The sequence below is a fragment of the Hyperolius riggenbachi genome, chromosome 2 (assembly GCF_040937935.1).
Source record: "Hyperolius riggenbachi isolate aHypRig1 chromosome 2, aHypRig1.pri, whole genome shotgun sequence".
Classification (NCBI taxonomy): Eukaryota; Metazoa; Chordata; class Amphibia; order Anura; family Hyperoliidae; genus Hyperolius; species Hyperolius riggenbachi.
The window spans coordinates 220800633-220817770 of NC_090647.1; the positions used below are offsets into that span (position 1 = coordinate 220800633).

Sequence of the window (17138 nt, forward strand, 5' to 3'; positions counted from 1 at the left end):
TATTTTGCTAGTTTTTCTTCTTATTGTACTTGCTACAATTGGTGACGTAGGTTTAATGCTGAGTACACACTATGAGATTTTTTGGTCGATTTACTGTCAGATCGATTATTTCCAACATGTTCGATTTGCTTTCCGATCATTTTCCGAGCATTTTCCGATCGATTTCCTATTAAAGTGCACGGAAATAGATCGGAAAATGCTCGGAAATCGATCGAAAAGCAAATCGGACATGTTGGAAATAATCGATCTGACAGTAAATCGACCAGAAAATCTCATAGTGTGTACCCAGCATAAGGTGGCCATTCATCTGTAGATTTGGTGGCCGATCGACCATCTGATTAAATTTGGTGCCACCAAAAGTATGTCCAATCAACACTGCGGCCAATTTCGGGCCGAAATGGGGCGCGTGTATCAATCAGACATGCTGGGAAATCTCAGGCTGTCATGCATGAGTTGCATTACAATTTGATGTTATACGTTATTATACTGTAAATAGTAACATAATTATAGTGCATAATAATATAATAGGTATATTAAATATACTTCATTGTGTTTTTATGCGCTTTATTTCTCTCCGTCCCAGTCTGCCGGGCCTTGGACAGAATGTCTTACGTCAAAGCGGGCCTCGGGTCCAAAAAGGTTGGGGACCCCTGGTATATGATATATGCTATAGCAGCATAGATGGCGCTATTGTGGCCAGGAACGCAAAGAATCACTCCTGTCCCCAGCCTGTCAGCTCCTGTCACCGAAACAGGAAGTGGCTGCTGGTGGGGCCAGGAGGATCGGAGGGAGATGGCGAGGGCACGGGACAGCTGCAGCGGCCTATTGGAAGCCCCAGGTGAGTAAAACTCATTTTGTTTGTTTGACTTAAGTGTCCCTTTTTTATTCTTTATAACTTTTGCAGTTCAATTACAGGATATTAGATTATGTTCCAAATCCAGAGTGATGGTGATCCTTGTTAGTGTTTGGAGTTGATCACAGTTTGTGGGCTTCTGCTTGTTCAACCTATTTTGGTGTCGGGCTAGCTGCCGCAGGGGATCGCATGACTCCGGGAGGATTTTTAAAAAAATAAAATTAGTTGTGTGTTCTTCAGCTAGCACTTGGCTAGTTAGCCGTGCCCCCCAATCTTTGCCACAATACTTACCCCACAGGGATTCCACAATGGCGCAGCCTCCCAATCAGCTCCAGGCTTCGCTATGGGGAGGATCGGGACTGCGCATGACATCATGTCAAATTGCCATTGCGACAGTGAAGCTCATTGCTGAAGCTGCGGCTCTCGCGGGATCGTGGACGGGTGAGTGTTGCCGGCGGCGATCGGGGGGAGGGGGCTCGGAGAGGTGGCGGGGGACTTGCCGCACATAGTTAGCTATCCTAGTGCTAGCTAACAGATACAGAGCATTTTTTAATTTTTTGAAAAAATCCCTCCTGCGGACGCAGCCACTGCATCTGCGTACCGCCGGGGAGGTTAAAGACAACTGAAGTGAGAGTTATGGAGGCTGCCATATTTATTTACTTTTCAGCCATACCAATTGCCTGGCTGCCCTGTTGATCCTCTACCTATGATGCTTTTAGCCATAGACCCCGAACAAGCATGTAGCATATCAGATGTTTCTGATATTTGTCAGATCTGACACGATTAGCTGCATGCTTGTTTCTGGTGTGATTCAGACATTACTGCAGCCAAATAGACTAGCAGGGCTACCAGGCAACTTAAAAGCAAATAAATATGGTAGCTTTCATATCCCTCTCACTTCAGTTTTCCTTTAACTCAGTGGTGTGGACAAAACGATTGCATTGAAATGTGTTAAAAAATGTTTTCGTTGCCTCACATTTTTATTGCCGCACTGAATTTAAGCTGAAAGTCTGCACTTCACTGCATCTGCGTTGTTTTATTTAAAATAAATTGTGGCAATGTACAGAACCAAAATTAAAAAAAAAAGTTCTCTGTACAAATAGTCATGGACATAACTGTATGTTGGGAATATGCCTATTTATGACGTGTGGGTGTGTGTGTTATTGTATTTTAAGGGTTTTACTGGTTTCTTGATAAAAGTACTGTGAAAAATACTGTACTTAAAACAGAGGTGGTTGTACGTCTAACCAAGAAAGATGGTAAAAAAAAAAAAAAACACTAGCACAGAAGAATGCCAACCATTAACACTGTACCAGGTTTCATATAAAGCCCTACTGGGATACTGAGTGCCAGTGGTCCATTTGGGGGCAGTTCACACTCGTGTGTGTGTGTGTGTGTGTGTGTGTGTGTGTGTACACACATACATATATATTATATATCGCACACACACCTGATTTTTCTAGGATGACTTGAGGCTCAAACTGTGTTGAAAAACACTGTGTAGAAGTGACACTGAAGCAAAAAAAAAAAAGCACGATGAAGTATAATGAACTGTATGTGTAGTACATACAATTAATAGAACTTTAGCAAAGAAAAGTTTTTTTTTTTTTTTATAACGTTGCATTATTCTACCATATTTGCAATTACACACCACACACTATTTTAAACTATGAAACAGAGCAGAGCGAATGACACTAACTTCCCTACGGTAAAACATTATCTGAAGCAGTGCCTCACTGTTTCTTTGATGTAGAACTGCTTCAGAAAATAGGACTGTATCCGACCCAAGTTGGGTCGTAGAACTCAGAGCAGCTCTTTTAGATCAGGGTTTTTCAACATTTTATTGGTATGTACCCCTTTTAAAACCCTGTACTCACCAAGTACTCTTGGCATAGTAAACATCACAAGTTACCCTTTGACAAATATAGATTTAATTGTAGTACATAATTGGTCCTAAACAATTTCCAAGCATTTACCATTGCTTCTAATTATCCAAAACACTAATTTTGGTGCTGTTTAAATAAGATTTATCATTTTCTAAAACTCTTCATGCATTATTCTTGGTTAAGTATATCAAGCCCGAGTACCCCCTGGAACCGTCAGAAGTACCCCCTGGGGAACGCATACCACACGCTAAGAACCTAGGTTTTAGATAAGTGAAGTTTCTTAACTATTCTTGTACTGGAAACAATGTTAGGCTCTGTTCTTAGCTTCTAATGTTCTATTTCTTAGCTGTACTACACATACAATTCATTATATCATACGTTTATTTTCACTTCAGATTCCCTTTAAAGAAAACTCCATGCAGTGTTTGTTGAGAGCAAGCTGTCCAATCCATATTTAAAAGCAGGAAGATAAAAGTGGGAAATCAGCTTGTTTCCTTAACACCTCCAAAATAAATAGGTTGCTAATCAGCGGTTGTTGGTGATGAGTTTTTTGCATGCTGCGTGTATACATTGTTTTTTGATATTGACAATATTTTCTTTTACCTTTTTGGCTCAGTTGTTAGTACCCTGATGTTTTTTGGGACTTGACAGTTCTGGCCCCTTAGGCTGCTTCCACACAGGGACGTTACAGGCGCACGTCAGTGCAGCCTGTAACGCTCCCCCAACGCACAGCAATGTAACACAAGTGGGCTGTTCACACTGCCCACGTTGCGTTACATTGTAACGCAGCAAAGTGCTGCATGCTGTGCGTTCTACGCACCTTGTTAGACTGTTTGCACGTGCTCAGTCATGTTGGGGAGGAGGGGAGAGCGGCCGGGCACATGGCTAATTAATATTCACTGCACTCAGTGATGTGCAGTGTTTACTTCCTGGAGCGGCCGCTCTGTGCGGTGATTGGCCGGGCGGGACCACGTGATGCCGCATGCATTCAAGAGTACGCATCACGGACGCCAGAGTGAGCTGCACAGCGCAGCTCACTCCGACATCCACACCAGAGAGCACCAGGAGTTGCGTTAGGGGAACGTTATGTGCCCTATAACGTCCCCTAAACGCAACGTCCTGGTGTGTAACTAGCCTTAAAGAGGCACTTAAGTAAAAAAAAAGTTTTACTCACCTGGGGCTTCCCTCAGCCCCCTGCAGCTGATCTGTGCCCTTGCCGTTTCCCTCCGATCCTCCTGGCGGCTATTTCCGGTTTCGCCGTCACCGTCCGTCAGGCTGGGAACACGAGTGATTCTTCACGTTCCCAGCCACAATATCTCCCCCTATGCTGCTATTGCACCCTTCCTTGCCACAATAGCAGTATAGGGGGCGATATTGTGGCTGGGAACGCGAAAAATCACTTGCGTTCCCAGCCTAACGGACGGTGACGGCGAAACCGGAAGTAGCCGCCAACAGGGACAGGAGGATCGGAGGGACATAGCGAGGGCACCGATCAGCTGCAGGGGGCTGAGGGAAGCCCCAGGTGAGTAAAACTTTTTTTTTTTGATGACTTAAGGTTCACTTTAAGGACCAGAGTCGTCCTTTCCATGTTTAAGCCTGTGATTACTGTGATTGGTTTACAGTAATAATGAGATGAGCCAATGAAATTGGCTCCTGACTGAGGTACAAAAGAGCAAAAGAGGTGCAGTGTTACATCGGCAAGAGTAAAGGGAAAAGTGGGATCACATAATGTAGAAGATAAAATCTACGCCCTGGCAGGTATAAGCAGACACAAACTGGGTGTAGATTTCAATTATGACCGTCCAAAAGAGGTTAACACTTTGCAATTAAACACTTCAGCCACATGAACATGATAGTCACGTCCGCAACAGACATGGTAACCTCATCCATGCATTCCGGCTGGTGACAGGTGCAATCCCGATGGCCCGCAATTCAAGAGATATTGGTGGAAGGGGACGTGTGTTCCCTGAGCCAATCAGTGCCTAAGTGAGAAGGGTTGCCGTTACAGCTAGTAGTAGCGATCATTTAAAAAAAATGCATTCAAGAAGTACATGACCTATTTAACGATCATGTGTGCGGCCACGTTACTCCCCCCATAATCCCCTGGCCAATCAGTATCCCGCAAAGATCACTATTCAAGTGATCAGTGAAAATATTGAGTAAAAAAAGGTTCATGAGCTTCCCCGAGTGTTTACTGACAGAATTATTGGTGCACAATTCTGATATTTGAGAGGATGGTAGTCTGCTGAAATGATTAATATTGTATGCTAGTAAGTTAACTAACATTCCTATATATCAAAACACAAGAAAAAGGGAAATGCTTATATAGGGAACTGATCAAACAAATCTAGAAATCAAGATAACTTAGATCAATACAACCTACATTTTTACACCTGTTGTTATCTAGTGACGATAGCTACAAGTATGTAGATACTTGTAATCGAAATTTAAATTGAATAGTGCTGCCCGCAGAAGAGGGGGATTAACTTACCTATGCCGCCGCGTTCCATGTAACTCCACTACTTCCTCTTTCAAACCAGGAAGTAGTGGCGTTACGTGGACCTCATGTGGAGCACATTGGCTATAGTCAGCAGTATAGGAAAGTTAACTCCCTCTCTGCCGCAGGCAGCGGTATCTAATTTTGATTACTCGTAGCTATCATAACTATAGTATAATATATTTACTGATAAAGTATTATGGCTTATCCAAGCAATGCCATGGGGGTGTGGTTTTATGACATGGCATGAATCCTATACTTTTTGATGATTTCTATTAAACATATGTGTAAAGTGGTTTTGTTGAACTGCGCCCTTCCTTTGAGGTTTTTTTTTTTTGATTTCCAACCCCAACATAGCTTTACAGAAATAAAAATTTAACTGAGAAAAAAAAAAAGCATAGAAAAATAACATAAGTCACAGTAACCATTTACTGTATAAATCTGTATAAGTTTTGAACATTCCAAATTACATAATTAAGCAAACAAAATATCTCAGGCAGTATATACAGCACAAATTATTAATAATATTTATTGTGTTCCTTTTAGCAAACACTGCAACATTAATGGGTCACTACTATTGAAATTCCTTGGCGGAGAACAGAATTGTATTTACAAAACACCACACATCACAGCACTGTGCCCCCTGCTGGACACAACCAAGTCCTTGTGCACAGGATGTGCTAGAGAGCAGCTGCTCAACAGCAAACGGAGTCTTCATGCTTCAGTAGCCTTTCCTTCCTCGAAAGCGTGCTCTGTTGTCCAGCTAAATATATAAGGAATATATGGTTAGTTTAGGACTCTACGCGAGATTTGCATAGACGCACAAGCTGAAACTGAATACAGTTTTGTAGATGCTTTACATTGCACATTATTTCATGTGTACCTCATAGTGGAAATTAACTCACTGGAGGGACAATTTTCTAAGTTCTGCTTAATTATTCAGTAAGCCCGAGGCCTGCTACAGATTGCTAATAGCTGTAGCAAGCGCTCAGCATTTTAGCCATCTACTGCCAGGCGTAAAGCTCTTGTATCCTGTGTAAATAAAGCTTAAATACTTGCTGGGCCTCCCAAGGTTCGTTTCCGCCATCTTCCGACACATAGCCCCACCACCTAGCACAAGAGGTCATAGGTGCTTCTCTATCTCCAAATACAGAAGCACCAATGACCGCTTGTGCAAGGGGCGGGGCTATGCACCTGAGGCAGGACCTCAGGAGACCAGGCAAGTAGTTTAAACTTTATTTAAACCTTAAAGTTTCTACACAAAGTTGCTGAAAAATAGAGTTTGAAAAAGCAATTTTTCAGCCCTCCTATTTCTTGCATTGGAGCGCAGTTGCTTAAAGTGAACCAAAGACGAAGCACCCTCATGTATTTTACCATATATATCAGTGGGAACATTAGAGAAAACACCTACCCTGCTTTCTGTTGCATTCTTCACTGCTCAGCCTGCTTCTAATCAGCCCTGATAAAATCCCGGACTGAGCATTCAGTTTGGCTTTGCCGGGAATGATTATTGCTGAGTCATAGCAGAGCCACAAGCGGGCAGGCTTGGGCTTGAAAAGACATTAGAAAAGACACACTCAGCTATAAATGATTCCTGAGCAAAGCCAGACTGAATGCTCAGTCGGGGATTTTATCAGGGCTGATTAGGAGCAGGCTGAACAGTGTTTTCTCTGATGTTCCCACTGATATATATGGTAAAATACATGAGGGTGCTTAGTCTCTGGTTCACTTTAAAGGGAACCAGAGAGGAACGTGATGAAAAAAAGAAGCTTTTATACATACCTGGGGCTTCTTCCAGCCCCATAAGCCTGGATCCATCCCACGCCGCTATCCTCCGCTTCCTGGATCGGCGGTACAGGGTCCCGTCACTTCCGGCGGATGCGGCCAATAGTCCGCATCACAGCGGCTCCCTCCTTACCCGTACGCATGAGGCTGCGCAGTAGGCAGCCTCACGCGTACATACATGGAGGGAGCTCGGTGTGATGCGGACTATTGGCCGCGTCAGCCGGCCATGACAGGACCCGGTACCGGCGGATCCAGGCAGCAGAGGACGGCGGCGTGGGAGCGATCCGTGCGTATGGGGCTGGAGGAAGCCCCAGGTATGTATAAAAAAAATTTCTGGGGCCTCTGGTTCCCTTTAAATGCTGCAGGACCCGCGACTGCGATTTGCCCAAATTTCAATTCTCACCATTCACTTTCATCAGCGTAGTGCTTTTTGGGATTGCCAGCAATCACAATGCACAGCTGCAAGCACTCTAGTTTTACTAATATTTCAACAAGCCTCACTATAGTCTGAAATTATCCTGGTGAGGAATCTGCCAGCCATGCAGAAAACACGCGCATTAGGTTCACTCTAACAACACGTGGCACATTTCTGGCAGATTCCAGTGCCTAGTGCTTCAGCAAGTCAGATTGTTTAGAGCACAGGTGTCGAACTCCAGGCCAGGAGGGCCAGATCCATGCCAGTGTTTAGAATGGACTGAGAAAGAGAGGAATGTGTTCTACCTGATGGGCCACACCTTTCCTGATTCAGACCCATTAATTAACTTGAGCTGGGTCAAAAATGTGTGAGGATCTTGGATCTCGTAGGATCGGTTTGACATTCCTGGTTTAGAGACTCTACAGAGGCAGATGATTTGCTGGAGCAGAGCTGAAATCCAAATAGAATTGAACTTTGTGGAGCTTACTGGAGTGGAGGGCTCTTTAGGCTTCAAAGCAAACCTCATCTGCTGGTGTGCTGCTCAAACCACTACACAGCTGTACAAGTGAAATGCGTATTAGTTTTTTATTTTATTATAACTTTTTCCTGATTTCTGACACATAAAAGGAAAAGTGCCACTATGTATGCTTTTACTTACAGTGTCTCAGCACAGTGGTGGTAATTACTCTTCCTTTTAAACTATGCCAGGTGGCTATCTTGTTGAATATTTGTTTACTTTAGATATATGAGTCGCACACTTAGAGGACAACTGTAGCAAGAGGGATATGGAGGCTGCTATATTTATTTCCTATTAAAGAGAACCTGTAACAAAAAAAGTTCCCCTGGGGGGTACTCAGCTCGGGAGGGGGAAGCCTCATGGTCCCAATGAGGCTTCCCCCACTCCTGTAGCCGCAGGCAGTCCAGCGCTGGCTCCCCCGAAGAGTCCCGGAATCCTCCCTCGACAAGCCTGACAAGCGCTAATTTATTTAAAGAGACACTGAAGCGAGAATAATTCTCGCTTCAGAGCTCATAGTTAGCAGGGGCACCTGTGCCCCTGCTAAACCGCCGCTATCCCGCAGCTAAACGGGGGTCCCTTCACCCCCAACCCCCCCCCCCCTTGCAAAATCAACGACCAAATTGGTCATAAATTTTGCTCTTCCTGGAGGCAGGGCTAACGGCTGCAGCCCTGCCTCTCAGCGCGTCTATCAGACGCGCATTGCCGCCTCTCCCCCGCCCCTCTCAGTAAAGGAAGACAGAGGGGTGGGGGAGAGGCGGAGGTACGCGTCTGATAGACGCGCGGGAGGCAGGGCTGCGGCGGTTAGCCCTGCCCCAATGCGGAAGAGATTCCGCGATGTACGGAGGGGGTTTGGGGGTGAAGGGACCCCCATTAAGCCGCGGGATAGCGGCGTTTTAGCAGGGGCACACATGCCCCTGCTAACTATGAGGTCTGAAGCGAGATTTATTCTCGCTTCAGACTCTCTTTAACTCTCCTGGCTCCAGCGGGGGCGCTGTTGCAGCTCTCCGCACGGAGATAGGAAAAAATAGCCGATCTCTGTCGGGGTCCGTTCTACTGCGCAGGAGACTTGTGCCTGCGCAGTAGAGCGGCCCGACGGAGATCGGCTATTTTCGCCTATCTTCATGCGGAGAGCCGATACTGCGCCTGCGCTGGGGAGATAAATATTTACACTGCTGCAGTTCCAGGAGGATTTCCGCCGCTGCAAGGAAGAGGAGGACGGTGGAAGCCTCAATAGGATAAGGAGGCTTCCCCCACTCGAGGTGAGTACCCCACAGGGGAGGTTTTTAAAGTTACAGGTTTTCTTTCAGCAATACATGCTGCCTGGCTGTCCTCCTTATACTCTGCCTCTAATACGTTTAGCTATAGACCCTGATCAGGTGTTTCTGACATTGTCAGATCTGACCCGATTATTTACTCTTGTATACCTGAGCAATGTGTCTGTACAGCACTCATTACCTGCGAGCTTGATACCGATGGTGGAAATATAAAAGGTGTTCTTTGGTGTGAATAGAGCTAACTTGGACTGGCTAATAAAGGGCTGTGGAGTCGGAGCAATTTTGGGAACCTAGAGTCGGTGGTCTCAATAAATTGAGTTGTTAGATAATTTTTGTAAAAACTCGACAGTCTTGATAAGAATTAGGACTAAGGAGTTGGGAGCATTTTTGGGAACCTGGAGTCAGAGGTTTCATAAACTGAGGAGTCGGAGTTGGATGATTTTTGTACCAACTCCACAGCCCTGGGCTATTAATCTGACGAAGGCATAGTTCAGTAATCACACATATGAAGAAGGATGAAACTTACGATTGATCTTTTACATTCAAAAAAGGTAATTTGCAAAGCTCTGCAGTGACCTTCCTTCAGGCACTCCTTGGGAGTCTTCCCCTCCTGCGAAAAAACAAAGGAAACCCCTGTGATAGCAAATTTATAAAGGAATACGGTAATGATGGGATTCTTTACAAATGTAAAGTCATACACCATTACATACCCATTTCTACTAGTATTTTATACAAGCTCTTGAACTGTGTTTAAGCATCTGAGCAAGGACATTAAAAAAAAATATATATAGAATTGGGCGTTTTGGATTTCTTCAACTCTTGCTATGGTCTTGTAGGACGTGGGCGAGGTATAAGTTAATGGGAGAAATTTTAAATCATTTCAGCCCCATCTTTCAGATTGATTTATGATTGTCTAATTAGGTCTTAGTAAATCAGGCCTTCTATGTACATTTAAAACTGAAAAAGCCTGAGCTTGTGATTCCTTCTCACTTTTTCCAATGGCCTGAGAATACAATATACTGTAGCTAAATTAAAGTTTTAGGCTAGTTTTGCACTGGGGGCATTGCATTGCGTGTGCGATTCTAGCAATGCACTGCATGTACTGTGTTGTAAAAACAGAGTCCCTTGCATAGACGTTGAATGCTACCATATTACAGTGCCATAAAGTGTTTTTATAATGGCAGTGGCTGGATAGTGTAATGGTTAACGGCTCTGCCTCTGACACAGGAGACCTGGGTTCAAATCTCGGCTCTGCCTGTTCAGTAAGCCAGCACAGTAAGGAGTTTCTTGGGCAAGTCTCCTTAACACTGCTATTGCCTACTGAGTGCGCTCTAGTGGCTGCCTCACAAGCGCTTTGAGTCCAACAGGAGAAAGGCGCTATACAAATATTGCCATTATAATGCAATGTGTCCGCGTGAAACTTGTTATAGAAAAGTCTGATATGGTAAACGCCTGGATATAGTAAACTCAGTCCTCAGGTCCCAGCAAATATGTCTGTGTAAATATACAATGTATGACCTAGTCCGATATAGTAAACTACTTTTCCTAATCCCTTGGAGTTTACTATAAAGGGATTCTACTCTTAAGCTGGCCATACACTAGGCCGATTCCCGCCAGCAGATTCGATCACTGGGATCGAATCTGCTGTCACATCGTTCCCGCAACACGCCGAATTTCGATCCATTTCGTCCGATCCCGTCGATCGCTCCGTGCGGAAAATTACAGTCGATCGCCCGCGGGTAGTGAGCGCGTTGCTAGCGGCGTTCGAGTACTCGATGACCGACGCAATAGAGCCCGCATACATTACCTGCTCCGCCGGCACGACTGCCCCTGGTCACCGCTCCTCCGTCTTCGCGCTGGTCTGGTCTCCGGGTCCGGCATGCTTCACTTCTTCTAGCCCGGCAGGAAGTTTAAACAGTAGAGGGCGCTCTACTGTTTAAACTTCCTGCCTGGCAGGAAGAAGTGAAGCATGCCGGGGCCGGAGACCAGAGCGGAGACGAAGCAGCGGTGACCGGGGGCAGTCGCGCCTGCGGAGCAGGTAATGTATGCGGGGGAGGGGGGGGGGGAGCGGCGGGAGCAGCAGCACCACCACCACAACAGATTGTGAACGGTTTCAGGCTGAAATCGGTTAACAATCTGTTTGCAGTAAAGGTAGCCATACGATCCCTCTCTGATCAGATTCGATCAGAGAGGGATCTATCTGTTGGTCGAATCTGATGGCAAATCGACCAGTGTATGGCTACCTTTAGGGCTGGTTAAGTACAAGAGCCTGGAGCACACCGCAGATAGGTAAAATATTCAGTAACTTTTAAGGTAGCCATACACTGGTCGATTTGCCATCAGATTCGACCAACAGATAGATCCCTCTCTGATCGAATCTGATCAGAGAGGGATCGTATGGCTACCTTTACTGCAAACAATTTGTGAACCGATTTCAGCCTGAAACCGTTCACAATCTGTTGTGGTGGTGGTGCTGCTGCTGCCGCTCCTCACTCCCCCGCCGCATACATTACCTGCTCCGCCGGCGCGACTCCAGTCCCCAGGGCTCCGCTGTCTTCTCCGCTCTGGTCTCCAGGTCCGGCATGCTTTACTTCTTCCTGCCCGGCAGGAAGTTTAAACAGTAGAGCGCCCTCTACTGTTTAAACCTCCTGCCAGGCAGGAGGAACTGAAGCATGCCGGAGACCAGAGCGGAGAAGAAGCAGCTGTGACAGCGGGGGCAGTCGCGCCGGCGGAGCAGGTAATGTATTGCCTCTCTATTGCGTCGGTCGTCGGGCACTCGAACGACGCTAGCGACGCGCTCCCTACCCGTGGGCGATCGACGGTAATTTTCCGCACGGAGCGATCGACGGGATCGGACGAAATGGATCGAAGTTCGGCGTGTAGCGCGAACGATTGGCAGCAGATTCGATCCCAGTGATCTAATCTGCTGTCGAAACGGCAGCAAATCGGGCCAGTGTATGGCCAGCTTTAATGACGTATCCAAGAAGGTACAGGTACAGCAGTAGATGACACATTTCAGACACTAAAGCTGGCCATACACTAGGCCGATTCCCGCCAGATCGACAGCAGATTCGATCACTGGGATCGAATCTGCTGTCACATCGTTCCCGCAACACACCGAATTTCGATCCATTTAGTCCGATCCCGTCCATCGCTCCGTGCGGAAAATTACCGTCGATCGCCTGCGGGTAGGGAGTGCGTCGCTAGCGGCGTTCGAGTACCCGACGAGCCCGCATACATTACCTGCTCCCCCGGTCACCGCTGCTCCGTCTCCGGGTCTGGCATGCTTCACTTCTTCTAGCCCGGCAGGAAGTTTTAACAGTAGAGGGCGCTCTACTGTTTAAACTTCCTGCCGGGCAGGAAGAAGTAAAGCATGCCGGACCCGGAGACCAGAGCGGAAACTGAGCAACTGAGCAGTCGCACCGGCGGAGCAGGTAATGTATGCGGCGGCGGGAGGGGAGCGGCGGCAGCACCACCACAACAGATTGTGAACGGTTTCAGGCTGAAATTGGTTCACAATCTGTTTGCAGTAAAGGTAGCCGTACGATCCCTCTCTGATCAGATTCAATCAGAGAGGGATCTATCTGTTGGTCGAATCTGTTGGCAAATCGACCAGTGTATGGCTAATGCTGGATACACACCATGCGTTTCCGCGTTCGATGCGTCCGTCGATACGCGTCGATTCGATTATTTCCGACATGTCCGATTCAAGCTTCGATGGATCGTTAGGTCGATTTGCCATACTTTAAATGGCAATCGACCTAAAAATAATCAAAATTCGTTCGGAAATGCTCGGAAATAATCGAATCGACGCGTATCGACGGACGCATTCGACGCGGAAACTCATGGTGTGTATCAGGGCTGTGGAGTCGGTCCAAAAATCCACCGACTCCGACTCCTCAGTTTAGGATTCCACCGACTCCGACTCCTCTAATTTGCATATTACAATTTTGTTGATTAAAAGTATGTAACATGAAATTCGTCTCTTAACTGCTAACGCTTAGGAATTTTACAAGACAACTGAAGTGAGAAGGATATGTAGACTACTATATTTATTCCCTTTAGACTAAAAATAGTCCTTGGCAAGAGTACTTGTAAAAGGTACAAACCGGAACAAAGAACATCTATCAGGCCCTAGGCAATGTAAGTGTGGTTGCATGTAAGAATGATGTGCAGGTACTCTGCAGGGGAATGAGGAGATTGTAAACAGACAACACCTCTGTGTTCAATGTGCACAGCATTCTCAGTGGATTCCCTGCAGCTCTGTGGGGAGTGCATATGTAGAGTATAGTACTACTGTGTAACAAAGTAAACCTGAGACAGATGAAATTAAAGTTTTATACAAACCTGGGGCTTCCTCCAGCCGCCTTCAGGATAATCAGTCCCTCGTTGTCCTCCTCCACCACCTGGATCTTCTGCTATGAGTCCAGGTACTTGAGCCAGTCAGGCGTAGTGCGCATGCACACACTCCGCCGCCAGGAGCATACTACACCTTTGCAGCACTATTGCGCAGGTGCAGAATGTTCCTGGCTGTGGGAGCGGCATGCGGCCAGACAGCGCTGACTGGCTGAATTACCAGGACTCATAGCAGAAGATCCGGGTGGTGGAGGACAGTGAGGGACTGATTAGCCTGAAGGGGGCTGGAGGAAGCCCCAGGTATGTATAAAAGTTTACTTTTCATCCGTCTCAGTTACCCTTTAATTTGTAGTCACCAAACCAAATTTTAATAACATATCAAATTATTTGATTTCATCAGCAAAGGGAGTGCATACATTTGCATAAATCAGCATCAATGCAGAATTATTTCCATCTCGTTGACCATCTCTATTAGTGACACGGCTACACATCAGGCTTTATTCTTACAGCATAGATGTTATTTAGTATATATAAGAGATTCCTGTGTACACATCATATATACAGTCACAATCAGATATGTATATCTGACCTTAAAAATACGGGGACTGCTTTATTGAAGCAGCACAAGTAACTAATTTTGATTGGTTTATTTCATTTTTGTGGACTTAGCACAGCTATTACTGTATATATACTGTATATATACATTATTTTTAATGACTATTATCTGAGAAATAGAACATTTTATCATATTTTCTATTTTAATTACAGTTACAAATTCATTAGGAGTCGGAGTCGGTGCATTTTTTCCCGACTCCGACTCCGACTCCAGGCACCCAAAATTGCCCGACTCCACGACTCCGACTCCACAGCCCTGGTGTGTATCCAGCATAAGATGAGATTCCTCCAATCGAGAATTGCAAACCGCAATCGCTGGGAAAATGGCTGTGTTGTGTGATTCGAGAATGAACCTAGCTCATAAATAAACATAGAAAGTCACTGTTTGTTTACTTACTGATCAGGGCCAGACTTTGCACTAGGCACTGTAGGCTCAAGTCGGAGCCACCAGCGGGACCACAGAACGGAAAGAGAGGAATACCTTGGGACCGGAAGGGGGGGCTCCGGGGCGGGTGGACTGGAGGAAGCCCCAGGTAAGTCCAGATTTTTTTTTTTTTTTTTGAGGCACTGCACAGGGTCCCTTTAAAATACATTATTGATGTTTGCACGCATGTATGCGATTGCTATAGCACAGACATCAATTCTAAGAGGGAAGCTAAGGAGGGAAGCTGCATTCAAGCCTTTCATCACCAAATGCAAAGCGTCAGTTGCAGTGGTATAAAGAACAAAAATGGTTGCATGCTCTTGGCGGCACCAATATTCATCACACCCACCCTGTAGCCACTACCATAGTACAGCTACCAATGCCATTAGGGGGTGTGATAGCTGAGTGTCATGGAGGACATACCTGCAGCACACATGCACTCTCCAGCAGGCAGTCCTTCAGGTCCTCCTTCACCCCCGCACAGGGGTGGTTGTCCTCCTCCTTACCCTCGTAATACTTCGGCATGGCCTATCGCTTATTCCCTCTCTTTCTGCAGAGCTCCGTCACTGCTGCCGAGCACTTCTACATGGGCAGCGTCATCTTGCCCCCATAATGCAAAGCGCAGACCCCTGTCACCACAACTTCCGCCCTGTCAATAACCAACTGACTTTACACCACTGAGAAGGACGCAGGAAGAGAACTACATTTCCCGATAATGGCTGGGCCGTGTGATCACTTCCGGGTGTCGTAATGTCAGCTGGCGCTACGTGTTCCGAGCGGTGTTGCAGGAAGCTGGCGGAGCACCGAGCTGCTCAGGTAAGGGGATTGAGTAGTAGTCTCCTCTGTTACCCGTCCAGTCTCATGTTAAATAAAGGGCTACTGCCGCCTAACTCAAGGACACTGCCTGAGGGAGGGGCAGGGCGACATTCCTCTATGCAGCGTAATGGAAGGCAATCACTGCAGAGCTCAGGGCTGTGGTCATGGGCAACCAAATTGTCACTTCCTGCTTCATGTTAAAACATAATGACTAAATAGCATAGGGTAACCTGAACCATTCACTGCTTAATTTCAATTAAACTCCACACATAATAAAAGCCTTATCGCCTTTATAGTATATCTACACTGACAATATAAGGGGGCACAGGAAAAGCAATTGGCTGTTGCTGTGCCCCCCTACGTGGTCAATGTAATGATTGGCTGTTCCCATGTCACCTGCCTGTGTTCCTGACTATGTGGTCAGTGTATAAATTGGCTGTTCCTGTACACCACTCCATCCCCCCCTCTTCGCCAGTATAATCATTGGTTATTCTTGTGTTCCCTAATGTGGTCAGTGTTGTGTATCACAAATGACCATATCATAGTATTGCTGTTAAAGAGAAACCGTGACCAAGAATTGAACTCTATCCCAATCAGTAGCTGATACCCTCTTTCCCATGAGAAGTGGTTTTACTTTTCTCAAACGTATCATCAGGGGGCTCTGTATGGCTGATATTGTGGTGAAACCCCTCCCACAGTGTGATGTCAGGACCATGGTTCTGACAGTTTCCTATCTGTGAACCTCATTGCATTGTGGGACATACCAGCTGTTTACAGCTGGGTTCAACTGCCAAAAATGCAGTCATATCACCTGCCAGCAAAAAATGTCACCATGTGATAAATGTCAGAATGTAAATCAGGGAGAGGAAAGGTTTTGCAATGGGCAAACACTGACTAAATCATTTATACATAATTATTGTAAAAATGAAGCACTTTTTTATTACATTAGTTTCACTGGCGTTCCTCTTTAAGGTAGAAGTGTACATATCAATCAAAAAGTAATCTGCTCAGGATCAGTGCAGCTGTCAGTTTCAGGGTTTTTGATTTGTACTTTATTTCTAGCTGTGAGCCCAGCCAGCCAGATGATTTGTACAGAGGCTTATTTCTGTGCTGCTTACATAAGGGCCCATTCACACTTAAAATCACCAAACGCTGGTGCTTGCGTTTTGCTCTAGTGATTTTACATCGAATAGCGCGGTAAAAATCACTGTATACTTCCGTGATTTCAGAGCGATCGCGGTCAGTGCTTTATAAGTACTGTACCGCGATCGCTGCTGAATCGCCCAGAAAATGCTGCAGGTAATGTTTGCGATTGTGAGAACACTGCTATAGAGTAACAAAGCACTAGCCCTTTAAAAAGCGCTAGCACTTTAGCGATTAGTGGGAATCGCCCGCCAATTGCTTAGGTGTGAATGGGCCCTAATAGTAAAATCTGACAACAGCGAAAGCTGAGTACACCACAGTGTCCTACCAAAACAGTCACATGATCAGCAGGGGCAAACCCAGGATTTTCAGGGGTGGGGGGATTCCTAAAAGGTCTACCTCAGCCACGCACAATGTAGTATAATAATATGGTAGGACATCATGCTGGGTACACATTATGCAATTTCCCGACCAACAACGGGATCGATCAGGAGCAGTTTGGATACAGATAATGAGGACAGCCGATATTGCTAATGAAGGGGAAAGTGTATCATTCA

The 17138-nt window shown here is 45.9% G+C and overlaps 2 protein-coding genes across 3 annotated transcripts in view; one reads left to right on the forward strand and one right to left on the reverse strand.

The window, feature by feature from the left end:
* Window positions 1–5740: 5740 nt before the first annotated feature.
* On the reverse strand, window positions 5741–15306 carry COA5 (cytochrome c oxidase assembly factor 5). The gene is made up of 3 exons (XM_068268185.1): window positions 15046–15306; window positions 9754–9837; window positions 5741–5999 (listed from the first exon to the last, which is right to left on the reverse strand). The coding sequence occupies exons 1-3, from the start codon at window positions 15145–15147 to the stop codon at window positions 5958–5960; spliced, it is 228 nt and encodes a 75-aa protein (XP_068124286.1). The 5' UTR covers window positions 15148–15306; the 3' UTR covers window positions 5741–5957.
* Window positions 15301–17138, forward strand: part of UNC50 (unc-50 inner nuclear membrane RNA binding protein) — a 49767-nt gene continuing 47929 nt past the window's right edge. Inside the window, exon 1 of one of the 2 annotated variants that reach the window (XM_068268184.1) lies at window positions 15301–15438. The gene's annotated coding sequence lies outside the window, so the exon portion shown is untranslated. The remainder of the gene's footprint in view (window positions 15439–17138) is intronic. The other variant, XM_068268183.1, reaches the window with a different exon arrangement.